The following is a 27,328-nucleotide window of genomic DNA, read 5'->3' as shown; positions in this document are numbered from 1 at the left end:
GTTTGATTATTGAAATTTTCTATGATATTTACTAAAGATTTAGTTAGGATGGAGATTAGGTTATCATTGTCACTGGTGTTATGGGTAAAACCCTGATCATTATTATTTATGGCAGAACCATTATTGACGGAGGAGGGGGGTGTACCAATGATATTTTGGTGAGCTCGCCTGTCGTATCCCTTTGCTACGGGTGCTCTGGGGCGAGGACTACGGGTAATGGTTTCCCGGTAGGATCTAGGAGAGGTAGTATTGTGCTGTGAGGGGGTTTTAGGACTAGGCCTGGGAGTATATGTAGGAGGGGCAAACATTTGCTTCGTCATTTCAGCATAGGATGGCCTACTAGGGGGAAAACGGGATGAGGCTTCACTGTAGGAAATGTTATCTTGGGACATGGCCTTTTTGATAGCTTGTTGTCTGTTATGTTCTGGGCAGCTTTTATCTGTGGCTAGATGCTTACCCGTGCAAAGTACACACATTGTATTGTCCGGAGTGGTTTCACAAGAATCACCAGTATGTGGCTGTGTGCATTTAAAGCACCTAGGCTTGGAGCGGCACTGGGTCTTTATATGCCCAAACCGGCAGCAGTTCAGGCACTGTATCGTAGGGAATATATAGGTTTCTACTGGGAGTGATGTGTGATAGGAATACACTTTCGCAGGGAGCATCTGCCCCCTGAAAGTAACAACAACCGACTGGGTCGGGATCCAGGCCACTACGCCATCTACAACTTGTTTTCGGTTCAGTCGTCTTGCCTTAAGAACTTCCCCACAACCAGAGGGGAGCTCGAGGGATTCAACGAATTCGTCGAGGTGCCAGTCAACTGGTACACCTCGAACCATTCCCATCCGAGTGACGTTGAATGTCGGGATATAAGCTTTAAATTCTGCTGCTTCAATTACTGGGTTGGTGAGAAAACTATTCGCAGCTTCTGCACATGAGAACTCTACCGAGACTTTATTGCGGCCGGCGCTTTTCACTCCATCGTTAACTATGGATCGGATCTTGTTTTTAAATAAAAATTGACCAAATTTAATTGCCCTGAGCGCGGTGCCAGCCGAGGGATCAGCTACAGCTCGGGAAACGTAGACAATAAAGGGGCCTGAGTCTGTTTCTAGGTACTTCGAGGGGGCTTCGGAAAGAGACGGGTGGGTATAAATAGATTGGACCGAGGGGTGTGCGGTTGCGGGGTCAGGTATAGGTTTCTTTGCTGCAGACGGGGGGCTTTCATCAGATGGTCGTTTACGGCCCGCTTGGGGGACCGATGTTGAGGGCAGCGGGGTAGTTTGTACTTCTACATATTCCCCTGGGTCAGGAGGAACGTGGAGGGGGTCGTCGTGCATGCTTCCACAGCCTGGGAGCTCCTTGGGACAATCACAAAACAAATATGCTTACCAACACCAACTATTACACTAAAAAAAGCACAAAAACTACACCAAAACTCTCACTAACACGTGCGTCCGTCAACGCTACGGGCAAAGTCCTTAATCAACGTGTGTTATTGTATCGTTCTGTGGTCGAATCTGTCAACTTCTATTTTGCTATTCGCATTTGTAAGGGAACGGAATTTGTATGGCCGTGAACCGCCCGTGTATACCACCCACCAAAGACCTGTGCCAAAGACCAACCAGTCAGCTGTCATCACACCATAGATTATCTACTATATCATCACACCTATTAATCTATGCATCACACGCTATCACGCTGTCATCATGCATTGTCACTATTGTCAGTGTCAGTGTGACGCAGTCCCACATAGAGATAGTATACAGTCCCATTAAAACGTAGTGATTATTAAATTATTATACTTACTCTTTGGAGACAGTTAGAGGTTGGAGACTATCTCTCTTTTCCGCTTAGCATAATATTATCACCTAAAGCGGAATTTATTTTCAAAATAAATTCTGTCCAATTTTCTATACAGTTGTATAGAAAATTGGACAGAATTCCAATACAATTGTAAATTATACAATTTACAATTGTATAGAAAATTGGACTATATACTAATCCAATAGAATTTATTTTCGCATAAAATTAAATCTCAAGCGCACTATCATGTTTAATATGCACGGGCCTTTGGAACATCTGTGCACAGGTGGTGCAAGGGTGGTGCACAGGCTGTGTCAGTCTCAAGGTCAGTCTCGTATTTATGGTTAGCGTAGAAAAAAAAATTAGAAAGTAGGTAAACTGAGCTAATGTTTCCACTTACGAGTTAGGTTTTACCCTAATTTTATAAGAATTATTCACAATAATAAATTAAATTATTAGCGCATATTATACCTAATTCCATACTTTCCGTACTAATATTATAAATGCGGAAGTGTGTCTGTCTGTCCGTCTGTCTGTCTGCTAGCTTTACATGGCTCATCCATTTAACCGATTTTGATGAAATTTAGTACAGAGATACCTTGCATCCCGGGGAAGGACATAGGTTACTTTTGATCCCGGAAAATCAAAAAGTTCCCGTGGGATTTTTTAAACCTAAATCCACGCGGACGAAGTCGCGAGCATTATTTCTAGTTAAATAATATAAAGTTGTCTCACGTTTTTAATATCATTTTCATTTCTATATTTCAAGTCTTGTGGCGAAAAAGATGTAGGTACCTAATCTAATCGGTAAAATCTTATATTATGGAAATAATATTACATTTTTCTTCCTCCCTTTTTAAATTAATTAATATTAACAATAATAAATATTATAAGAAGTAATGCATAGCCAACTAATTATTATTTATATCTATAGAAATATGCATTTTCTAGCATTTTTCTTTGATAAGTCTATAAAACTACAAATTATACATTGTGTGGATACAAAAAACTGGCCTACATCTGAAGTTCGATTTGATCCTAAATTACCCTAACAGCTCAGTCAGTCAATTGTCAATATAAAAACAAAGCCTTAAGTCGTTCTTATAATCTAACTAGCTGATGCCCGCGACTTCATTCGCGTTGATTTAATTATTAAAATCCCAGTGGGACTCTTTTGATTTTTCGGGATAAAATAAGCCTGTCTGTATGTCACTCTTAAGGTATACCCTTGCAAAAAATCACGTGGATCTGTTGATTCGTTGCACCGATTTAAGGAAAAATCAAAAAATTAACAAACAAACACACTTTCGCATTTATAATAAGGGTACTGAGGTGCTGATAATAAGAGTACTGATATTAGTCGTTTTGCCCCAAAAAAGAGGCAAAATCCCAAAAATGGAAATACCATGCATCAACATGGTCATGACGTTGGTACCTATCCTTAATCCTACTCTTTATTTTTGTCTATGGTTTAATTTGCAAGATACAGAAACTTCATGGATTACTCAATATTTTTTGATAATTTTTAATATCAATTATTGATAATAGTGATCATTTACTAATTTCTAGTGAGTCAAATTGGTACTATCTAATTAGGTAGAGTGTGAATGATTATTATCTCAACTTAAACTACTAACTACTACTTAAACTAAACATCCACATTTTTCTATTGCAAGATTCGTGATGGCTTGCATTGAAGCACCTTCCGTAAATGCTGATTCGGAAATGGAAGAGGGTGAAATAGTGGACGGGGCCGATGACCTATCGGATATATCTTCAGAAGAAGAGTTCTTGCTACGACAGCGGCTGCAAGTGTTGGAAAATTATAACAATGTTTTGGAACGCAAGGAGGCTAAACGGACGTCATTTGGGTCAGGTATTTGTGTAGGGGTATACCTACAATTAAACCAATGATACTTATTTGATTTACTAGTTTACACAGTAGGTAGGTACCTTATCAGTAGCTTAGCAGTGAGTGAAATTTATGAGTGGTCTTTGCCATGTTCCAGTAAAATTAAAAAAAAAAAACAAAATGTAGGAGTCGGTGGTGGAGGCGAGTGGTATAGGAGGATACACCCGCTCCCCATTACCCCAACCACTTAATTCGTGCAGTTGATTACTAAAGCAACCCCTTCTTGAAGGTCAACTCGAAATCTCCAAAAGTTGGTTGATCAAAACATGCAGTGAGAAATAATATAGTTAATTTTAAAACATCATAGGTACCTTTCCTTCCAAATTGCTAGCTACTGGCCTAGCTAAACTAAAATATTATAAGGTAAATAATTATACTTTTACGTCAGTTGGAGATTGCTGCCAGAATATGAGGAGTATCATAATTTCCATCATCATTCTTTTATTATAATTTCATTGAACTGGCCTTGGACAGTGCTTGGCAAATAATAACTACTTACAACTGTGTACACATAGTTAAAGACTTCCAACAAAATTATGAAAATGGTTGCACATTTTTAATTCAAGTACAGTTTTTATATTATAATACTTTGTATAAGTATCTTAATAGCATGCAAATGAGCAGGCGGGTCGCCTGATTGTAAGTGATCACCACCTCTCATGAACATCTACATCACTTTTGTTTTGCCAACCTTAGTTTATTTTTGTAGTTAGTCCAAATATTTTAAGAACTTACAATATTATACTAAGATGTTTTTCTGTTTTATGGCTGTTTATTTTCATTGAATATCTAATAATACACTGTCTTAGTCTAGACAGCTATGGTATAAAATGGATTTTAGGTACACTACGTAGAAGAATTTTGTATTATCAATCTGATGTTTCTGGTGCAGATGCAGATAATGGCTTTTCCAAATTGACTTTAAGGATACCAAGAGAACAAAAAACTAAACCACAACAAAAACATAAGAGATCAAAACAAACTGTTAAAGAAAGCTCAAAGATTAAAGAGCACAGGAGAAAAAATCACCGTATTAAAAAGAAAATTACAATCATCAGTGATAGTGAAACAAGTGATGTTTCAGAAGATGAGTACAGAAACAAAAGACGTAGGTTAGAAGATGCAGTGTCTTTAAGCAAGGTAAAACATGACACAACAACATTAAAAGACCGTATTACTAAAATGCTATGTGGATCCAAAGCTGAAAGCCCTCATATTGAGGTTCTTACTAAAATATCTGAGAGTCCAGAAATACCTAAAGATGATTTATTTGAAATAGAAAATAATAATGAACAAACTAACATAGTTCCTGAAGAAAAATTACAGGAAACATCTGACCTTGTTGAACCTTTACATGTTAGTGCAGAAGAAGATATAAAAGATAAGCCAAATAAAAGTCCACATGATGTAGTTGATCCAGGAGTTATTGAAACAAAAGAGGATTCACATAGTGATGAAGACCTAGAACTACTACGACAGCTGGCATTAAAAACAAAGACTGTAAAATTAATATCAAATGAGAAAATATCCACTGAGATCAGACCAGCCATATTATCAGAAGACGAAGATAGTGACACTGCAGAGTTGAGAATGATTTGCTTGAAATCTGCTTTTTTGAAAAAAGCTATTGAAATAAAGCAAAAGCAGAAACTACAAAAGAGACTTTCACAGTCTTCTATTGTGCCAGATGATTTTGATATACAAAAAGCTGAGAATGATATAAACGTGGATAATAATACAGACATTGAGTCTGTTGATATGGATATTGGATCTGATGCTGAGGACAAAGGGAAGATTATTAATGATTGCCTTAATAAAAATGAGATGAAATCAAACAGTGCAGAAGGCGATAAAGCAATTTCTGGAGAACATAATATTTTAAAAGATGAATTCGACGATGATGAAGATTTATTGAGAGCAAAGTTATTAACTTCTCTAAGTAGAAATCTCCCCAATCTTGTGGAGTTAAATGTAGATACTGTTGTAGCTAAACCAGACACTAAGTCTGAAAACACTGCAAAGGAACAACCAAAACAAGAAGAAAAAAAGTTTATCATTGAACTAGGGGAATCTGATTCTGAAGGTGAAAATGAAGCAACGAAAAATTTGACTAAAATGCATATGAAATTATCAGAACAACAGGAGTTCCAGAACAAATTAGATCTCTTCTTAAAGTCGACGCGAATGGAAGTTGAAAAAAATAAATTGCCAGATGTTGTTCAAGAGCCTATACAAAAACCACCAGAAAAGTTTGTCGCCAAGGTTAGAACTAAATCCAATGAGTATTTTAAAAGTATAAGAACGAATTGTAAATTTAAAATCTTTTTAGGCTATGAATCATTTGCCGAAATGCGAGCAGATTGAGTACAGAAACCTAGTCAAGAGAATGGCTGAATTAGAAAAACTGAAACAAGCTAGGCAGAACACATTTGCTAAAACTCCAATTGTTAAAGAAACTCTAAAGCCTAGAAATATGTCACTAGAAGCTTATAAAATAGCTTATGCTAAAAAAATAGAAGATAGAGTCACCCAGTCGAGGTAAAATACTTTCTGGTATTTTAAATACTGTAAGCAGTCTCGATATTAAACATAAAAATATTTATTCCACAGGAAGAAGATTGCAGAGGAATCAGAAAAAATGCTCAAATTAAAGGAAGAAGCTACAAAATTATCTCAGCGATATAAAATTGTAGCTACCGAACTTCGTAATATCGCTACAGCTATAACGATAAATAAAAAGCAACAAAGAGTGGTACATAATGCTTTATCTAAAATAAGGCATCAGCATCAAATGCTGATTAAAAGGTATATTTTAGTATTAAGTATCAAACAGTTTTCCTCCCTATAAGATATTAACTCATGAATTAAAATATGATTTTCAGCTCACCTACAAAACATTCCAGCAACCAAAACATACAAATTGGTCGACCACCTGACAAAATTATGACTACAGCTAAATTGCAAAAAGAAAATGATCCATCAAAAGAAGAACACAAAAATCCTGCCATTTTAAAATCAGTTAAAGTTAGTGTCGTTAATAATCTTAGCAACGATAACGTGGTTCATCCAAGACTGTCAGTTCAACTAGATATTAGTAATAACAAGAAAGTCGTCAAGATGCCAAAGAGTCCACTAAAAGACAGAGTAGTCGACATTAAAAGGATAAGTCCTGAAAAAACTAACAATGATTTAGAAAATGAGGAATTAGTTAACATGTCAATAGCGAAAAGAGAAACAGCAAGAAGAAGAAGTAAAGACGAGACTGAAACATATGTGGTTTCGACGGATGTAAATGATTATAAATCGCCATTAGATTCTTTGCAGTGCAAAAAGTAAGTAAACAATTTCTAAAATATAACAGTAACTATGCCAAAAATATAAAGGAAAAGATTTTTTATTATTATTGAAAACAAAATTTATTTCGGTAAATATAATTATAATAAATAATAGTAATTTCGAATTGACACATAAGTGTTTATTTCCGAATGTTCTTCATTTCATTAGGTATGCTAAAAAAACGAGAATCTATATACATTCGAACTATCGTAACCGCGACTGAATGAATAATATGTGGATGGCCGCATGCGTACGAACATCGGCGGCCTGCGCTGCGATGTAAGTATGCATAAAACTGTCCACGGGTGTTGTCAACTCTTCGTAACTGTTCTAAACTGAATGCTTTTCAGCTGGGAGGAAGACCCGAACGGCGTCCTGTGCCCTTTCGAGGTTGGCGGCAGTTGCAGGGACCCCGATTGCAAATACCTCCATCCCAAATCCCATAAAATCGAATGACGTCACACAAAACACACACACGTATGCAGACACTGCCGTACATACACAAACACTCACACTCGACACTTATTACCCGTGTTTGTCTTCCTCCTTCTGCATACTATCCTTTATATCTTCAATCGCCTATGGATACCATTACGTGTAAAGTATTTATATGTATTTTTTCCCATATACATAATGCATGTCCAGTAGTCCGCCATTTTCTTATTATTTTATGAATTTTTAAATTTCATTTAATTATGAATTTTGTACTAAAGTAATTCCCATGACAATTTCTTTTATGATATTTTAGTGAAAGAGCTTGGGTAAAGATCTTGGTTACAAATTGCTCATTTTGTTCTATGTTACAGTACTATCCCATTTGCATAGGTAGATAATGATCATCCTATACCATCAATAATAATATATAAATAATTGTTAGAATATTATGTACAGTACAGATAATGATTTCTGCTGGTGCTTAAGTTGAATCGAGGCTCAAAGCACATCACGGCTGAGTCAAAGATTTCTTAAATGTTACAGAAGAAACTGAACTTTATCTCCCTTACGTACAGTGCAAATTTATTTTGATAGGAGCGAGTTTTTGCTCAAATCTACTAATATTATAAAGAGGTAAAGTTTAGTAAGTTTGTTTGTAAAGGTCAATCTCTGGAACTACTGAACCGATTTTGAAAATTCTTTCACCAGCAGGTAGGTAGGTACATCATTCCTGCTGATTAATATAGGCTATAACCTAAGCTACCTGTGCGAAGCCGGGGTGGGTCGCTAGTAATAAATAAATACCGTAGGTACCTAGTGGAGAAAAAGTTCAGTTTACTTTGCAACATTTAAAAAAAGACGCATCGCATGGTTTCGTCTGCCGTAACGTACATAGCCTTTATTTGCACTAACAATATTTTGGAATCGAAATCAAAATAATAATTAATTCTGTATTTTAATTTTGTTTATTTACATTAATCTATGCCATTCTAGTTGCTGTCGACAGTTGGACGACGTTGCTTCAGGAGTGGTAAGTGACGAAACTTTCTAGTGATCTAAAGTAGTGATTTTATAGACAAGCGCGCGTCTATAAATTAAAAAAAAAACTTGACGTTTTGGTCCAGTGTCGCCGGACCCCGGGTCGTGTCCAGATTTAAGGGTAAACTGTGTTTGTGGACTATTCATATCGAATTTAAGTTATTTATGATAATTCGTTTACTTATAAAAAAATGTACCTACATGGTGTAAAATAAAAGATTTATTAATAAAGATTTTTAAAATATTGTAAAATCGTCTTTTATTTACATTACCTACTACAATATAGTATCCTGATAATATTTATTCTCTAGTTTATTGATCTACGGCCGAAATTAAATTTGTATTTATTTGTATTAATTTATTTTTTTTGACTTAAATAATCAATCTATCTGCAATCTACTAAGCAACGTCGTTACAATTATATTTGGTCAAAATCTACCTACGGCGGTGCTTTTCGACAGATAGATTGATATAATTTCGGCCGTAATCAACAAATAGGTCGGATGCGGCTCAAAGGATCAAAATGAGTTATTATGGTCCTTCGAGCCAGATCCTCATATTCAATCTATAAAAAAATGTAATAAGACAAACTGGTTCAATACACGTTGGCTGAGTGTTGAAGCTGAGACCCCAAGGTGCCCCAAGCGTCCACGCATTTGCTCGCAATCCGCCTGCTAATCAATACATAGAATCTGTCGTACTTTACGTAAGGATAATAAATCTATTAATCAATAAGGTACCTATAGTACACGATAGGTCGAGATGGCAATAAATAAATAAAAATATTATTTATTTCAGTTAAACTTTTACAAGTAACTAGGATGTACCTACTTTTGAATCATTAAATGCATCTACCACTGGTTCGGAATGCCTTTCCTACCCAAAAATATCAGGAAGAAACTAAACTCGGCGGTTGCTCTTTTTTCAAAAATTTGATATACAATATACCTACCTATATACCATACAAAAGCAATTGCAGTCCCGCGCATTGCTGGAACGAGCTCCAGGTCAAATTCCACGTTCTTTCCGCTCTTCCTCAATCGGGTTTGGGACGCCCTAACCCGGTGAGGAGCGTCCCCTCCTCATAGGTACCCTGATTGCCATCTCGACCTGTCGCGTACTATACGTGCCATCCAGATTCCAGACTCATACCTACACCGAACACGCATAATATCCTAGCCTCGGTATACGCTAGTCAACTTGATGGATTCTATATTGTAAAGTTGATAGGAATCAAATAAAATAACTGGAGTACAAAGAGACATTTTATTTCGGACATTTGTAAAATAAAATACCAGTTTAAATACTTCTTCCATCACAATGATACATTTATATAGACAAAAATACGTATATTCTGGAATCAAATTCGATATAATAATAAATCTTACTCTTAAGTAAATAAGAATCACAATGAAATGACTAGATAGATACAAACAGGTATTTTGGTACACACCATAGAATAACTGTGGGCGTAGATGAAAAGGAATTAATATTATTAGTGTAGGTATGTATATTTTTAATAATATATGTATTAGAATATAATTAAATATTATTGTACCTACTTATTAGGTTATTAAATTGTCACATTTTAAAATTGTACCTACTAATAATTATACTCTTTTTTATAAAAATATCTTAAAAATTCATAAGATTGTTTGGTGTTTCCAAAGCTCAACTAATCCGAATCGATCGGGTCGATTTACTGTAAGGCCGCGTCCAGACTACAGGTCCATCACCATCTGACATCACAATATTTTTCTAAAAAACTGCAATAATTTTCTTAGAAGACATACCTACTTAACATGCAACAGACAACGTTGAGCTGATGTATTAGGTATAGTGCGGACGCGGCCTAATAAAATAATTTTAAAGGAATTCACAAGGGTACCTATAGGCATATGTATACAAAACTTTCAAAAACGTACAAAAGAGCCCACAGTTAAGGACATTACAGACTTAATATAAAAGGGAATACGAAGGTGTAGAACTACCTATTGTAACCTGACAGATTCTCGAACAGTTCTTATCCAAAGGCAATAATAATATTGCCTCATAAAGGAAGAGTTATAGAAATACAACACCGTAAATATTATGATCTTATTAACACGTTACAGGAAATAATCTATCTATTTATAATAACGATATAGATTAAGTACCTAAGTACTTAGATATGGAATCACAATAATATTATTATATATAAATTATACCTAATAGCCAATAGGGGAGTATCACCGCATAGCAAAACCAACTGCTGTCAGCTATAAAAAAAATTAGACTTCCCATAAAAAATCTTTCCGGTAGGTATACTTATTTCAAATTTTATTTGAATTTATTATTATCTACGCAATATAACGTATTGCGGTGGGGCTGTTAATATTTGTGCGAGCTTTAGGGGCACCTATCCACTAAAGTGGGGATGTTTTCAGTAAACTGACGTCGACGACATCAAACGAGTAGCAGGGCAAGGAGTCGCTTCAGGCGGCGCACGACCACAGTGTATGGAATTCCCTACAAGAGACTTTGTTATGTAATAGTGGAAATCTTTTGGTTGATGACGATCATGACGACGACCTTTCATTCGTTTGACAGGTTTTAGAAATACGGGATCTAGATTATTAAAATAATCCGTTAATGCGTATCATACCTACTATTTGATACATAACCGGTCCAAGCTGCGACTACAAAAGTCGCAGCTTGGACCGGTTAGTCCCGTGCGTGGACGTGCGTAATGATATCGGCGGGATCTATCTGGGCGTGTACCACATGGCGACGTGAAGGTTGTTGTAATACGGGACCAAAAGTTTGCTATGCGCAGTTGAAGGGTCAGTCCCGTGTGCGTTAATGCTATCGGCGGGATCTATCAGAGCGTGTGCCACATGACGAAGTAAAGGTTGTTGTAATACGGGACCAATAGTTTGCTTTGTGCAGTTCAAGCCTCAGTCGCGTGTGCGCTAATGATATCGGTGGGATTTATCTGAGCGTCTGCCACATGGCAGCGTGAAGGTTGTTGTAATACGGGACCAATAGTTTGCTATGCGCAGTGAAAGGGTCAGTCCCGTGTGCGCTAATGCTATCGGCGGGCTCTGTCTGAGTGTGTGCCATATGGCGACGTGAAGTTTGTTGTAATACAAGACCAATAGTTTGCTATGCGCACTTGAAGCGTCAGTCCCCTGTGCGCTAATGCCATCGGCGGGATCTATCTGAGCGTGTGCCACATGGCGACGGCCTTGCGCGTCTCCTGCGCCATCTGAGCCCAATGGCGGCCCTCCGCCGCCGGCTCGGCCGCACCTACGCAGCACCAGCCCACCACAAGCGCGCTGCTGCCGCCCGTCACCACGCACACCTGTCGAACAATTCAATGTTAGGTAGGTACTGTAAAACGCCATATTATAACAATTCCCCTTTAGGGCGATTTCAGACTAGTTTTTATGCGCGTATTATCTACGCTCATTTTGACATACGCACTTAAATGCTACGATTTGCGCTTATTTAGAGTGTTCACTCGAATCAGTGGGTTACTCAGTAGCAATATGGATTCCGACGAAGAAATGGCTTACGTGCATACCTACGTGCTTAGAAAACGTGTCTATACGCTAGTACCTAAGTACGAGATACGCTGATTCGGACGCGATGTATTAGCAAAATGAGCTTAGATATACCTAGTAAAATACCTACGCGTAAAAAATGCTGAAACTGCTATGTGGGGTTGCTCTTTTAAAAGTTCTAGTGGGTTCTAGTAAAACAATATATCCTTTTTCAAAAATTAGTTTTTTCAAAAACGAGTCTTACAAAAGGTTTTGATTCTAATACGTCATTACCTAATCAAAATTAAAAAATAAAGCTTTACTAAAAACACCTCGTAAATTGTCTCACCTCAATGGAAGCCTCATGTAAATTAGGCGAGGGTAGGCTGAAAGAGAGCGCCTCGTTCCACACGGGGTTGTTGATCTCTTTTCTGTTGGTCTTCTTCTTCTTGACCCGTTTCCCGTTCACTAGCAAGTACACTTTCACGTAAACATCTGAAAGCAGGGAAAAATACTAGGTATTCAAATTCATGGCAGAAATACTTTCAATATCTAAAACCGGCCAAGTGCGACTCAGGCTCGCGCAATGAGGGTTCCGTACTACAGTCGTATTTTTTCGACATTTTGCACGATAATTCACAAACTATGATGCATAAAAATAAATAAAAATCTGTTTTAGAATGTACAGGTGAAGACCTTTCATATGATACCCCACTTGATATAGTTATCTCCCTTCGAAAGTTGAAAATACTTATTATTAGTTCATGACCACAATTTAATGTTTTTGTGTGATCTAACCCTAAATTCACGGTTTTCAGATTTTTCCCCAAATGTCAGCTATAAGATCTACCTACCTGCCAAATTTCATGATTCTAGGTCAACGGGAAGTACCCTGTAGGTTTCTTGACAGACCGACAGACAGACAGACAACAAAGTGATTCTATAAGGGTTCCGTTTTTCCTTTTGAGGTACGGAACCCTAAAAATAAGTAGAAGTCCGGGAGACTTGAACCACTTTTTATTTAAAACTAGCTGATGCCCGCGACTTCGTCCGCGTGGAATTAGGTTTTTAAAAATCCCGTGGGAACTCTTTGATTTTCCGGGATAAAAAATAGCCTGTGTCACTCTCCCGGTCTTTATCTATACCCATACAAGAAATCATGATCATGATAAGGGTACTGATTAGGTACATACCCAAAGCATCCTTTCCTTCTTGTGGCGGCAATAAATTCCTCGCCTTCAAGACCACGACAGTCAGCCGTTCCGCTGAAGGCAAGTAGGAGAGAGACAGCAACAATTCCTGCAACTCCTCTGGCGGTCGCCGTTCCCGGGATAGCTCTGCCCAGACCTCTGCGCCCCCGGCCACTTCGACACGAGACAGAGGTACCTTGGCAGAACCCATTACTTCGTTGCGAGAGAATCTGAAAATCAGAATAAATATTATCAATCTACGCGGACGAAGTCGCGGGCAACAACTGGTATTGCAATATGTAGAAAGAATTTTAATTCTAGTTTTTCTTCGTGATTTTTTTTAAAATGGCGATTCAAAGTCGCCACTAGCGATGCTGTCACCTGAACAGCTAAGTTAGCGGCACTGTACCTGTCATACTTAATCGAACACTTGGAGCAATAGCGTATTGTCACTAAGCTTATCGTGTGACACGGGGAACTTGAAGTGCTGGTCGAAGAAGGGGATCGCCTCGTTTCTGTGTACCGGTGTCTGTCTCACGCGGGTGTCCACTTCGGGCAATAGACTGACTCGCACGTGGGGGTCGTTGAAACCCCCGCTTCGTAGTTGGCTAGGTCGTGAAACCCACTTACCTGTCATAATCAAACACTTGAAGCAATAGCGTCTTGTCACTAAGCTCATCGTGTGACACGGGGAACTTGAAGTGCTGGTCGAAGAAGGGGTTCGCCTCGTTTCTGTGCACCGGCGTCTGTCTCACGCGGGTGTCCACTTCAGGCAATAGACTCACTCGCACGTAGGGGTCGTTGAAACCCCCCGCTTCGTAGCCAGCTAAGTCATGAGCTGAAAAGACATTAGAATACTTTCACGCAAAGCTCACAATAGTGTATGTGGGCAAGTTATGAAAATAATGCCTCATTCCTTAACGTCTTTAATTTATGTGGCTCCGCCCCTTAGCCTATATGAGAAGATCTAAAAATAGCTCTTGTTTCATGCAACATTGGACTAGCTGGCACTTCGCAGTTCTAGTTTTCCCGACTTAAGCAACGCAGAAGAGCTAGACCAGAACAACTTCCATGTTTTATATCAATTCAGTTCAAAGCCAACAGCCGAAAAATCTGGTCATAAACTTGTAAAAATATTTGCTCAACGTGAAAAAGTAAAATAAAAAATTTGCTGACCGCACATGCCTGATAATGCTCGTGTTAAGTCTCTGAATAAACAATGCCTGTACAAACTTTCAGGCTTAAATGGATTAGCGAGGGAATTATATTTATTTACGTCTGAAATATAAATTCGTGTAGTGTGTGGGTACCTACAATAATAACGTGAATTTAATTATTATAACATGTACCTACCTACTTATATTTAATTTTATAGGTACCTACATTTTGTTTTTTCTAGTTTCAGTAGGTACCTACGTGGGATCATTGGGATGGGTCAATTTACTAAGTATCATTACTTAGGTCATATTTTAAACCTTTTCCGAATAGGTAGCTATACGATACAGGGAAAACCTACATGTACATTGTACATACATGTACTATGTACATAGATAAATTTCTCACAGACGCAGCTGTTTAAGCCATATATGATTATTGAGAGATAGCTATAGTCCGCGATAGATTGAGATGGCAATTGGGGTATAAGGTCTCGCACACCCGCACGTCACCCGCGCTCGCCCGCACTGGGTTACCGCGGGGGCTGTGTGGGTGTGCGGGCGTTCCCTCCCCGATTGCCATCTCGATCTATCGCGTACTATAAGTACCTAAGCTTTTGATGATTTTTAGCGTTTAAAGTGTCGTGTAATGAACTAAATTAATTGTAACGAACCTTCAATCAAATGTACTTCAAGATCGGATCTATCGAAGTCGTATTTGAGGCGCAGATGGATCCTGCCAAGCGAGGGCCCGGCGCCCTCTAGCTCGATGACTAGAGGCGCTTCTCTCTTGGTGTAAAGGTCTGGCTGGAGGGCCCCTAGAGCGCTGATCGCGGCGCCAGCTCCTGGACTTAGTGGGACTCCGCTACTGTTTTCTACTAAGGAATTGCTTCTGTCTATTCTTCTGTAAAAAAAAACAATAAATTTTTTTACAAGAACTTTTGAATCGTCTAATCTACCACTGGTTCGGAATGCCTTTCCTACCCAGAAGAACCAGTAGGTAAAATAACAAAATGTTAAATAATATAATAATGTACAGACCTATCTTTAACTAGCTGATGCCCGCGATTTCATCCGCGTGGATTTAAATTTTTCAAATACCCGCGGGAACTCTTTAATTTTCCGGAATAAAAAGTAGCTAGATAGATATAAGAGATAGATTATACCCTGGATTAACACATAGGTGTTAATCCAGGGTATAATCTATCTCCATTCCAAATTTCATATTATGCAGTATGATCAGTGATATAATACCACCAAAATAACGCGAAAAAAATTCGAAAGAAAATTTAAAAAAATCCTTTAAGTATTTTGTAAAATTTCACGATAATATGTTGCAAATAAAACACCTGACTGACGCTATAGATCATTGAACGTTCCATAGTAGGTCATTGGGAGTCAATACCTCGTCGTAGGCGTGACATTGACCCGAGCTTTGCACGCTATACATTGCGGGTTTGAAAAATACTAAATCACTAAAACTACAAAATGAAGCAAATGGTTGTTGGTATTGGATTGTGTTTAGGTAGTAGGTATAAGTATAACAATAACGCTAAGTTTTTGCTAGCGTTATGGTTAGATCCTATATAATTCAAATTATTGGTGGCTACAGCATGCAAGTGGGAAGATTAATTTGTTCAGGAGCTTTTCAAGTAGATAGATAAGAATAATAAATTAGTTATTAGGTACATGGAATATCAAACGTTTGTATCACGCTGCAAGTCATCAAGCCGTAATGCGGCCATTAATATTTGAGCGGTTTATGTGACGGAAATACACAATTCACGGGCTCAATAATGTAGGCACGACGTGCGGCCTTTAATATTTCAGTGGCACGTGAAATGGTGACCTCGTGTTGACATCTCCATTTGACGACGTGCTTACTAAAATTGATTAGATGATATGATATGAAATGGTTACTCAGCCAGGTAGTTATAAGTAGTATGCGCCGTCGAAATGGCAATCGGGGAGGGAACGCCCCACACACCCGCACAGCCTCCGTGCTAACCCGGTGCGGACGAACGCGGATGACGTGCGATTGTGCGGGACGTCCCCCGTCTCATACCCCGATTGCCATTTCGACCTGTTGCGTACTATAAGTATAATATCTATAGATTGGTATGTTTAGTACAGTTGCCGACAAAAACATTGTACATCGATCTTTAGAATGAGATTTCGGTTTGTTTTGTTTCTAATGGTCGATGTACCTACAATATTTCTTATAGTACATTACAGTTCAGGCCTGAAATAAAGCGATTACTGGCCGCGTATTAACGGAATGCCGAGGCGAAGCCGAGGACTAGGATAGTGATTTTTAGGGTAGGGAGGATAGGTAGGGAGGATAGTGATTTTTAGGGTTCCGTATCTCAAAAGGAAAAACGGAACCCTTATAGGATCACTTTGTTGTCTGTCTGTCTGTCTGTCTGTCTGTCTGTCAAGAAACCTACAGGGTACTTCCCGTTGACCTAGAATCATGAAATTTGGCAGGTAGGTAGATCTTATAGCTGACATTTGGGGAAAAATCTGAAAACCGTGAATTTAGGGTTAGATCACACAAAAAAAAATTGTGGTCATGAACTAATGATTAGTATTTTCAACTTTCGAAGTGAGTGACTATATCAAGTGGGGTAGGTATCATATGAAAGGTCTTCACCTGTACATTCTAAAACAGATTTTTATTTATTTTTATGCATCATAGTTTTTGAATAAAATAAAATAAAAATTATCGTGCAAAATGTCGAAAAAATACGACTGTAGTACGGAACCCTCATTGCGCGAGCCTGACTCGTACTTGGCCGGTTTTTTAAACTAAACGAGGATGGTAATCGCTATTTCGGCCGAGACTTGTATAGTACCTACTTTTCTCCCATTTGCGAGGAAACAATAAAAAATTAATTAAAGAAACAAGGTTTAAATTCATATGAAAATTTATAATAGGTATATAATCTAGGTAAATAAATAAATAGGTATTATATCTACTAGTAAAAACAATTAATAGTAAAAAAGTCATAAAAAAAAAAATTACAAGTATACCTAAAGATAAGACTACAAAAAATCATTAAAAAATAAAAATAAAATAAAAAAGCTACAAAAAATTAAGTAAGTAAGTACCTATAGGTACTGCTACAAAAATGATTTACTTATGCTAGACTTTGTGCTAGTTTTATGATTAATTGGAAGGCTTCAGATTTCAGAGACGCTTTGCTATTTTTCTGAATTGATATCAGTATTAGTTACTTAATTGTATCGTTGGGCATAGAAGCGCTAGTGGTTGAAAGACTTTCTAACTAGGTAAGTTCAAGTAATGAGTTACGATGTAGAAAGAAGGCCAGGGTGCGCAAATTGAGTTTATATCAATTTGGAGGGGGACATACCCGACTCAGTGATTCTCGCGAGGCTGGGTACCTACAGCGTATCTCTTCACAACCACCTTTTGCATAATAATGTAAGTATAAACATCAGAATCTAAATCACAGTAGATATCACAAGGGTGGGCTGAGATATAACCTACCTACTATTACTATATACTCTAGCCTATGCTCGCGACTTCGTCCGCGTGGACTACACAAATTTAAAACCCCTATTTCACCCCCTTTAGGATTGAATTTTCAAAAATCCTTTCTTAGCGGATAGCTATTATGACGTAGGCATCCTACGTCATAATAGCTATCCGCATGCCAAACAGCCCGAACCGTCCAGTAGTTTGAGCTGTGCGTTGATAGATCAGTCAGTCAATCCTTTTATATATTTAGAAGAAGAAGAAGATATAGGGTACGCGACAGGTTGAGATGGTAATCGGGGTATGAGGCGGGGGGACGCCCCGCACACCGCACGTCACCCGCGCTCGACCACACTGGGTTAGCGCGGGGCCTGTGCCGGTGTGCAGGGCGTTTCCTCCTGGATTGCCATCTCAAGCTGCCTACTTTGAAAAATAAGTAGGTAAGTACAATCATACAAATAAATAATAATAAATAAATAATAAATAATATATGTACCTAACATATTAATATCATGATTGGGTTGTTGGAAAGCTTGGGTGCTCAAACTGTGTTTAAATCAATGTGTAAAGAGGCGGGACACGCCTGCTACAGATTGATTCTCGCAAATCTCCTACTCATGTGCTCTAGGGTTATCAATTATTATGATTAATAATGACCTTTTAAATAAATATAATTAATATTCAAAAGTGTTTTTCTGACTATCTGCCTGTTACTTTCAGCGCTCAACCGTATAACCGATTTTGACGAAATGTGGTACGGAGATAGCTTGCATAATGTATAGATAGAAATACTTTTTTGCACACAAAACATAAGATAACCAAGAAAAATAACAAAGAAACTAAAAACTAAAAACAATTGAATGCTAAGGCGGCCTCTGACGGCAAAAATCAACACTGCCTGCTCCACAGGAGACACAGAGCTGCAAGATGCGCCGTTTTCAGTACTGAAAATACAAATGGCGTCAGCAAAATAAGTAAAAATGCACTGCATGCGCTTTATACGGCGCTTATGCCGTATTTTTCACTTTAATCAATCTTAATACTTTTTCAATGCTTGCTGGTTTGTGGTAACCTTGAGAGGAGGAAAATTTTGCGTACATCCGATATTTCGCTGTCGATATTTGAACAAGTTGATGTCGTTTTAGAAAAAGGGAAAGGTGTGAGTGATCTCAGTTATCTTCTTATATGTGAGCAGAAACTTGTATTCTTGCATTTAGTATTTGCGTCGCTGTAGTGAGATGAAAAGTATGTTTCGCACGGCTGCAAAATTATTAGCTCCTTGAATACTACGCTACGCTCAGGATTCTATTTTTAATCCTTCGCTTGTTCGCAATTAAATACAAACACTCACGCCAGATAATAACTTTGCATAACTATTTGTTATGCAACGCTATTTAATGCTTGTTGGTTTGTGGTAGCCCTGAGAGGCGGAATATTTTGCGTATCCGATATTCGCTGTCGATATTTGAAGCTATATCTGCGCATAATGAGACTGTGAGACCGCCTTTGTTGGTGTCGTTTTAGAAAAGAGGAAAGATGTGAGTGATCTCTGGTACCTTCCTATATCTGAGAAAAGACTACGCTTTCTCAATGGTACCTATCTAAAATTGAATCAGCGGTGAGCTGAAAATCTAATAAGCGAAGACTGAATTCTGTTTTGTGTGAGCGCAAAATACTACCATATTTGTAGCTAAAGACTAATTACATAATATACACCGAATAGTCTCTGATAATATATATGGCACTTTTAGTTTGGCTCGTAATTCGTAATATTTCTACTTATTCTTGACTAGACAGACAGACAGACAGACGAATAGACAGACACACTTTCGAATTTATAATATTAGTGTGGATAATAATAAGGGGTATCTACATGACGTATCTACTAGAGTCACGATAGCCTTGTGGTTAAGACGCCCTCCCCCTATTCAGGAGGTCGGGATTTTAATTCCAGGCACGCACCCTAACTTTTAACCTATGAGCGCTTTAAATATCTTAATCGTGAAGGAAAACATCGTGAGGAAACCTACTTTTCTTAGAGTTCTCCATAATGTCCACAAAGGTACGAGGCCAGCGTGGTGGACTGGCCTAAGCCCTTCTCATTCTGAGAGGAGACCTGTGCTCAGTAGTCCGAGTGCCACCGGCCGGCGATGGATTGATGGTGATGATGACTAAAGATAGAATAGTAGAATAATGGTTTTAGCAACAATACTAATCAGGGCCGGCTTAAGCATATTCGGCGCCGGGGAGCGAAAGTCAGCCTGCCCCCTCCCCCTCTTCTCTTGTCAAACAAAAAAGGAAGAGGTCTGAAAGAGTGAACAGCCGCAGTTACAGTTTTTGTGAGGTCTTTGGCTCATGGTATAGTTCCTAGGGTCAACTGTAATACACAACTACCACTGTTACACTGGGTAACTGTAATGTAACAGGTCGCATTGCCTCAGTAGGTACCTATCGAAGTTTATGGCGGTCGGCTTGCGCCCCCTAGGACTCTGCGCCCGGAAAGACGGCCCTGATACTAATTGCAAGTAAGTCTCGAGTGACAGAGACAATGCTCTACAAAGCCGAAATCTCATTCTAAAGGTCGTTGTACAATATTTCTAGCCGGCTACTGTATAGGGCTTACCTTGGCGGCATCAACAATGGGGACAGACATCGTGGCGGTGCGTGTCTTGGACTAGGAGGTGCGGGGGAGTCAGCCAGCGAAGCTAGCGACCCGTGTGCCATGGGCGCTCCTCTCACGTCTAAGGAGGCTGCCCGAAGTGGCGAAGGCGAACGCGGTATACCAGTCACGCCAGCTTCTAGCGTTCTGCCATCCGGAGCGAAGGTGCGGATTGCGGGTGATGAACCACGGTGACTCTGTAATGAGATTTCTTGCATTAGTAGTCTATTATTAGAGTCTTTACAGTAGGAACGGCATTACGAACCAGTAGGTAGTAGATTTTAACTGGGGACTCTCCGTCGCTACGTTAGTACTATTATAATATTCTATGCCGTCGCTTACTCCATTCAAATTTCAAACGTCTTATCTGAATATTAAGCAACCAAAGTCTATAAAAATTTGTAGACACATTCAAGAAATATCTATGTCTGTGGTTTTCTAGATTTGTCTAAGAATATTTAGTTTTAAAGTTATAAGAACGGGCTCAAAAATTTGTAAGTATTTATCGTTCAATTTGTGTCGTTTTTCTAGACAGCTATATTTTCTAGACGATACAAAATTGCCTAATTGAAGTACAAGTTTATTTGAATAAAAAATCTGTCCAAGTATTTCTATCTTACTTTTTGAAGTCGAATCCCGGGATCGAGCCCTCAACCTCAGATTAGGTGGCAGACGTCGTAACCACTAGGCTATCACAGCATAGGTACTATACACATTATTCGTTAACTTTTTAATTAATTCCGGATTTCTAGTTAAAATGTTACTCTCAGGCATATAGTTTGGAGCTGACTGTTTGTCGGAGTTAGCGCTCAGTATAATATGTAATTTTCAATCTCACAGTACAATTTCCAGCACACAGTAGGTATGCAGTTTACGGCAAATTACTCGCTCTACGAGTAACTTGTTCAGTCTGCCACTGATTTCAGTCGCAAACTATTCTTAAACCCGTTATTTCTGACGACTGTTTTACACATTTAAATTCACAAAGATCTCAACATGGTAAGTTTGATAATATATAATTAGGGTTCCGTAAACCCAAAAGGAAAAACGGAACCCTTATAGGATCACTTTGTTGTCTGTCTGTCTGTCTGTCAAGAAACCTACAGGGTACTTCCCGTTGACCTAGAATGATGAAATTTGGCAGGTAGGTAGGTCTTATAGCTGGCTTTAGGGGAAAAATCTGAAAACCGTGAATTTAGGGTTAGATCACACAAAAAAAATTAAATTGTGGTCATGAACTAATAATTAGTTTTCAATATTTAAGTAAGATAACTATATCAAGTGGGGTATCATATGAAAGGGCTTTAGCTGTGCATTCTAAAACATATTTTTATTTATTTTTATGCCTCATAGTTTTTGAATTATCGTGCAAAATGTCGAAATAATACGACTGTAGTACGGAACCCTCAGTGTGCGAGCCTGACTCGCACTTGGCTGGTTTTGTTTGTTTTAGGATTAGTTACGAAAACAAAATACGATGGGCGAAAGCTTTTCTGTCAGTAAAAGGTCTAAGCACATCGATGGTCTAAACGCATTTACGCTGCGCTGCGCGACACGACCCGACGCTATTGAGCTAATTTTCTATCAAAATAAAATAAATTCAAATACTTGAGCACTTACTTATTCAACCCTTTTTTCACATTTAGGATGATTACAGATTAACCTTAATCCGCTTTTTTACTTAAAATATGAATTATTTGTTTTACTAATATAATCTAATATTATAAATGTGAGATTTGAATGATTGTTACTCCTTCAAGTCCCACTGACTTAACCGTTTTGGCTGGAATTTGGAATGGAGGTAGCTTATACCCAGAACTAATACCGAAGCTATACTTAAGTCTTATTTTGGAAAATCAAAGAGCCCACGTAATTTTTAAAAACATAAATCAACGCGGAAGAAGTGGCGCATAGTTATTTTCTTCCAAAAACTTTTCTTGATATTGAATCATCAAATCTACCTTTATTATTTCTAGACAGACCTTCTCCTTTCTGAACTAAGTAAGTACAGTGGTTTTCCTGCAAAGCGTGGACTTACAATTTTGTTATGCGTCACGTTATGTTGCTTTGCTAGGAAAGTGGTGTACGTATACCGGGCTTATTATAAAGTCGAGTGCAGTCACTGAAACCTTTCAAGCTGGAAGAGTTAATAGGCATCATCTAGGCAAGTGTGCTCCAACCTAAGCCTCGCGCGTCATTGTTTTTTATTATAGATTTGTCATGTCTGTCTGTCCGTCCGTATGACACAGCCACTTTTTTCCGAAATTACAAGAGCTATACTGTTGAAACTTGGTAAATAGATGTATTCTGTGAACCGCATTAAGATTTTTACACAAAAATAGAAAAAAAAAAACAATAAATTTTGGGGTTCCCCATACTTAGAACTGAAACTCAAAAAAATTTTTTTCATCAAACCCATACGTGTGGGGTATCTATGGATAGGTCTTCAAAAATTTGAGGTTTCTAATATCATTTTTTTCTAAACTGAATAGTTTGCGCGAGAGACACTTCCAAACTTGTAAAATGTGTTTGGGATAAAAAGTATACCTTTCCTTCCCCGGGATGTAAGCTAACTCTCTGTAGGTACCAAATTTCGTCAAAATCGGTTAAACTCTTGGGCCGTGAATAGCTAGCAGACAGACAGACAGACAGACAAACACCCTTTCGCATTTACAATATTAGTGTGGATGTGCATGGAGCTTTAGTTGGTAGTTCCTACGTACATAACTCAGTTGTTTATCTACATTTCGCTTTTGACCTTTTGCACAAAACATTTTCTCTCAAAGCAAGCTAGAATTTGTCCAGGCCAGTTTCCAGAGAGGAATTATTTGGGGGAAAAATGCTGTCGCTTCTCTTTACAAAGATTTTAATTAAAATTGTAGCGGTTAAGTTTTCTTTTTTGTTTTGTTGCAGTCAAAACTTGAAAGCTGAAAATCTTTCTCTTAGGAAATAGCACAGCTCAGCTCCATCACCTTCCTTTCCCTCACCAGAGGTTTATAAAAATCTTGATGTTATAAACTTAATTACTATTAAAATATATTCGCTAACTTGAGCGATACCTATGGCATGATAGTTTTGGCATGGAGGTCTACTCTATATCTACTCGTGTAATGGAGGCGTCGTGTTTTTGATTTCTTAATTATAGTCCGTATATAATGAGAACTCACTCGCCTTTTTAACTCTTATGTATCAAAAGTACGGTTCGCCTTTACAATAAGGACTAAAATCGTACTTTTGACATGACAGTTGACACACAAAGTTAACATGGCGAGTGAGTTCTCATTTTGTACGCATTATATCACTTGTTGAATTGATTAGGAATTGATTAATTGAGTTTGACGGTTGATATTATTACATCCTTGTAATTTGTATTATGGAAGTAATGTGGAGATAAGAGATAAAAAAATAAGTCAATGTCTATCTTTTAGAAAATTAAGATGAATTAATACGATTGAGCCAGGAAAGGAAGTCGATCCTTCTACTTTCCGTAGACAAATAAAATACTGCTTTACTCAATTTACTTTCGAGAGTCTGTTCTATCGTATATTATATCCAGCCGACAGTGATCTAAATCTACTTACCAATACGAAGGAAAACTTAGTTTCGAACAGGCAGGAATATATCTACACTTCTATACCTACTAATAAATAAAATTGCAGTGTCTGTCGGTAATATTTAAATAACTACCCCAATTTAAGCTCATATGCTGAAAAGCTAATGAGTTTCCACGGGATTTTTAAAAACATAAATCCACGCAGACGATAAACTAACACAAAACACTATGAACTATGTCTATGCTATTTCGCAGACTATAATATATCAAATTTCATTTCAAGACAAACTTCAACAAACAGGAAGTGGAAGGAAAAAAGAGGAGAGGACGACCAAAGAAACGGTGGATGGATTGCGTGAAAGAGGATATGCGTGAAAAAGAAGTGGATAATACCTTGACGAATGACAGGAATGAGTGGAAGAAGAAGACATGTTGTGCCGACCCCACGTAGCGTGGGATAAGGTAAGGAAGAAGAAGAAGACAAACTTCAACAAACAAAATTCAACGCAATATCAAACAGCGAACTTTCTATGCATAATATAACAACTACACACAATTTAAAGGAAAACATGTTCCGAGAACTTGAACGCTTTTCGTGGAAGTCTAATGTGGTACTATTAAGTATTCTGTGCTCGTATAGTCATCATCATCATCATGATCAACCCATCGCTGGATCATTACAGAGCACGGGTCTCCTCTCAGAGTGAGAAGGGTCTTGACCATAGTCTTCCACGCTGGCCATGTGCGGATTACTTCATACACCTTTGAGAATATTACGGAGATTTCTCAGGCATGCAGGTTTCTTTATGATGTTATCCTGCACCGATAAAGCAATTGATATTTAATTAACTACGAAAAGTTAGAGGTGCGTGCCCGGGATCGAACCCCCGACCTCCAATTAGAAGGCGGACGTCCTAACCGCTAGGCTATCACAGCTCTACTTATAATACCTACTTATAATTAATAAGTTCACCAACTAACGTCGTTCTACTAACACGTATTTTGTAAAGTAGGTACGCATTAATTTATACTGGCCTACATCAGAAGATAGAGTTATTTTAATCCTACTTTCAAAACGTAGAGTAAGGTATAACCATGGATTTAGTAAGTAATAATTCTTAGATATACTAGGTTCTAGTATATATTGAAAAGAGAAACCGCCGAGTTTCTTGCTGGTTCTTCTCGGTAGGAAAGGCATTCCGAACCAGTGGTAGATGCATCCGACTATTCGAAAGTACTTGTAAAAGTTTATTCGAATAAAAAAGATTTTTATTTTTATTTTTTATTTAATCGATAAGAAGAATATTTAGATTATCTACAAAAAAACTTATCACTAAAAAAATTATATTTAAAAAATATACGGCGTCCAAATAGTCATTTTTGGGCATTGTGCCCAATACAATGGCGCTATTACCTCGCTGAATGGCAAGGCCTAATCGTTGACCGAAATAAGCAGTTTTTGGGACACGACGTTTAAATTGTTTTAGTTTAATTACTTTATAGAAAAAAGATTTGTTAAATGTTATTGATAAAATAACACTTAGCAGCTAAGGGCGACGTTGCTCTTGGAAAGTGAAGATCCTTGCAGCAAGGATCGGTACCGTACGGGTCTTGCTTAGCGGCTGAACTGTCTGGTATTCAGCAGGTATCTTATCTATGTTCACAAGGCCGCGGATCCACCAGTAAGTTTTACTCACGTAAGTAGCTTACATTATTAACTTACGACAAATTTACTCATGTAAACGCTCCTAAAAGCTGTACATAAGTAAACTAGTTGTCATTTAATTACGTATAACTACTTCAAGAGTAAAACTTACATGTGTAATTGCGGCATAACATTGCTTTAGAAGTTACAACTGTCCAAATTATGACACTTACTGTAGCTCTAGAGGTGCCGCTGTCTAGACTGCTCTGGGACGATATGGAAGGGGTCCTCGCAAGTCTAGCGTGTGGAAGAGAGGATGCCGTACGGGTCTCGCTAAGCGGCTGAACACGGCATTGCTCTTTCGATATCAGCATTTCCTGTAACAATTACAATGAATCTTATAAGTAATTGTGTTACAATATAAAACAGTACTGTGATTAACTGACAATACAAAGTTTATGCCAATGGATCTAGTTTGTTCACACATAAGTTATCTCTATAAGGTTATGATTACACCCTTAAGTTTTACTCACGTAAGTAGCTTACGTGATTAACTTACGACAAAACTAATGTAAATAATCTTATAAGTAAATTTTCATTAGTAATTTTTTTGTAAATTAGTTACATAAGCTAGTTACGTAAGTAAAACTTACAGGTGTAATCGTAGCCTAACTTAAGCCCGCACTAAGGAGGTCACGGAAATCAAACAATAATTGAAAAAGTTTAGTCTTTAGTACATCGTCCTGAACTCGTATTTTTTAGGCCATAGATAGGTATTTTAGTCGAGCGAAATCCTGGCGTAGGCACTTATAAAATATCGCTTTCTTCAACAAAAAAAAACTGATGCATACAAAATTCCTTTAAGTGTAGATCCATTAAACATAATAAAAACCTAATAAAACTCAAACTTTACTGATCTATAAAAATCAATCTTTTGTCAATGACGTTCGCGCATCGTTCATCCGGTTGCATTTAAACTTTGTACAGTTATTTTTCACGAAAGAAGAAGATTACGAATGCAGGCATTAATTATAAATTTAAACATAGGTCGGTATAGACCTATGTTATTAAGAAATATGTACATTTACATATTAAGAAATTATTATTAAGAAATGTACCTATGTACATTTCTTAATTTGATGGCAAATATCAATTAAGTCATAAGTGCATTGGGTAAACATCGTAACACCAGCAGACCACACTAAGGGGTGGAGAACTGAAGCTAAGTGAATAATGAGCCTCGCCAGACGGGCGTGAAACATGAGGGACCTGACAAGCAACGCGACGGCGATGATATCCTTGCATTATTTATTACTTTGGTAAAAAAAGCAACCAGGTCGACTCATAGCTACTGTAGTCTTCAACAATTAATTAAGAGCTCCTACCTAATGCTCGCTACTTCGTCTGCGTGAATATCGTTAGCAATTTTATATGTGATAGCTGTATTAGATTTTTTCTTATTTTCTTCTTCTGGCTTTACATAGATTAGCCAATATCAGATTATTTTTTCTGTTTAGTAATAAAAAATCTTAGCTAAAACCGCTGGGTATAGATACTCGAGATTTGGCTGTAGGTTT

The 27,328-nt window shown here is 37.9% G+C and overlaps 2 protein-coding genes across 11 annotated transcripts in view; one reads left to right on the top strand and one right to left on the bottom strand.

The window, feature by feature from the left end:
- The first annotated feature begins 3,275 nt into the window (after positions 1 to 3,275).
- On the top strand, positions 3,276 to 8,773 carry LOC117982777 (uncharacterized). Of its 5 annotated transcripts, none has more exons than XR_011236854.1 (8): positions 3,276 to 3,402; positions 3,483 to 3,682; positions 4,611 to 5,980; positions 6,048 to 6,256; positions 6,329 to 6,523; positions 6,601 to 7,050; positions 7,405 to 7,651; positions 8,483 to 8,773. XR_011236854.1 is itself a non-coding variant. In XM_069499259.1 (7 exons), exons 2-7 carry the CDS (start codon positions 3,490 to 3,492, stop codon positions 7,508 to 7,510), a joined length of 2,523 nt encoding a protein of 840 aa, XP_069355360.1. In that variant the 5' UTR covers positions 3,276 to 3,402; positions 3,483 to 3,489; the 3' UTR covers positions 7,511 to 8,773. The 5 variants fall into 5 exon arrangements, 1 of the variants encoding a protein (XP_069355360.1); XR_011236857.1 differs by lacking the exon at positions 7,405 to 7,651 and adding an exon at positions 7,223 to 7,333; XR_011236856.1 differs by having other exon boundaries at positions 7,223 to 7,651.
- A 1,012-nt stretch (positions 8,774 to 9,785) lies between these two features.
- Positions 9,786 to 27,328, bottom strand: part of LOC117983094 (synaptotagmin-5-like) — a 65,545-nt gene continuing 48,002 nt past the window's right edge. For all 6 annotated transcript variants that reach the window (XM_069499287.1, XM_069499285.1, XM_034969558.2 and 3 more), the window contains exons 3-9: positions 25,985 to 26,128; positions 20,518 to 20,750; positions 15,070 to 15,299; positions 13,872 to 14,079; positions 13,245 to 13,471; positions 12,401 to 12,546; positions 9,786 to 11,870 (exon numbers count right to left, since the gene is read on the bottom strand). In XM_069499287.1, coding sequence (XP_069355388.1) covers positions 11,724 to 11,870; positions 12,401 to 12,546; positions 13,245 to 13,471; positions 13,872 to 14,079; positions 15,070 to 15,299; positions 20,518 to 20,750; positions 25,985 to 26,128 — 1,335 coding nt within the window. In that variant the 3' untranslated portion in view covers positions 9,786 to 11,723. The remainder of the gene's footprint in view (positions 11,871 to 12,400; positions 12,547 to 13,244; positions 13,472 to 13,871; positions 14,080 to 15,069; positions 15,300 to 20,517; positions 20,751 to 25,984; positions 26,129 to 27,328) is intronic.

Source organism: Maniola hyperantus, chromosome 6, assembly GCF_902806685.2.
Source record: "Maniola hyperantus chromosome 6, iAphHyp1.2, whole genome shotgun sequence".
Taxonomy (NCBI): domain Eukaryota; kingdom Metazoa; phylum Arthropoda; class Insecta; order Lepidoptera; family Nymphalidae; genus Maniola; species Maniola hyperantus.
The sequence above is the reverse complement of the archived record's forward strand: the minus strand, read 5'-3'. Positions and strand labels throughout refer to the sequence as shown.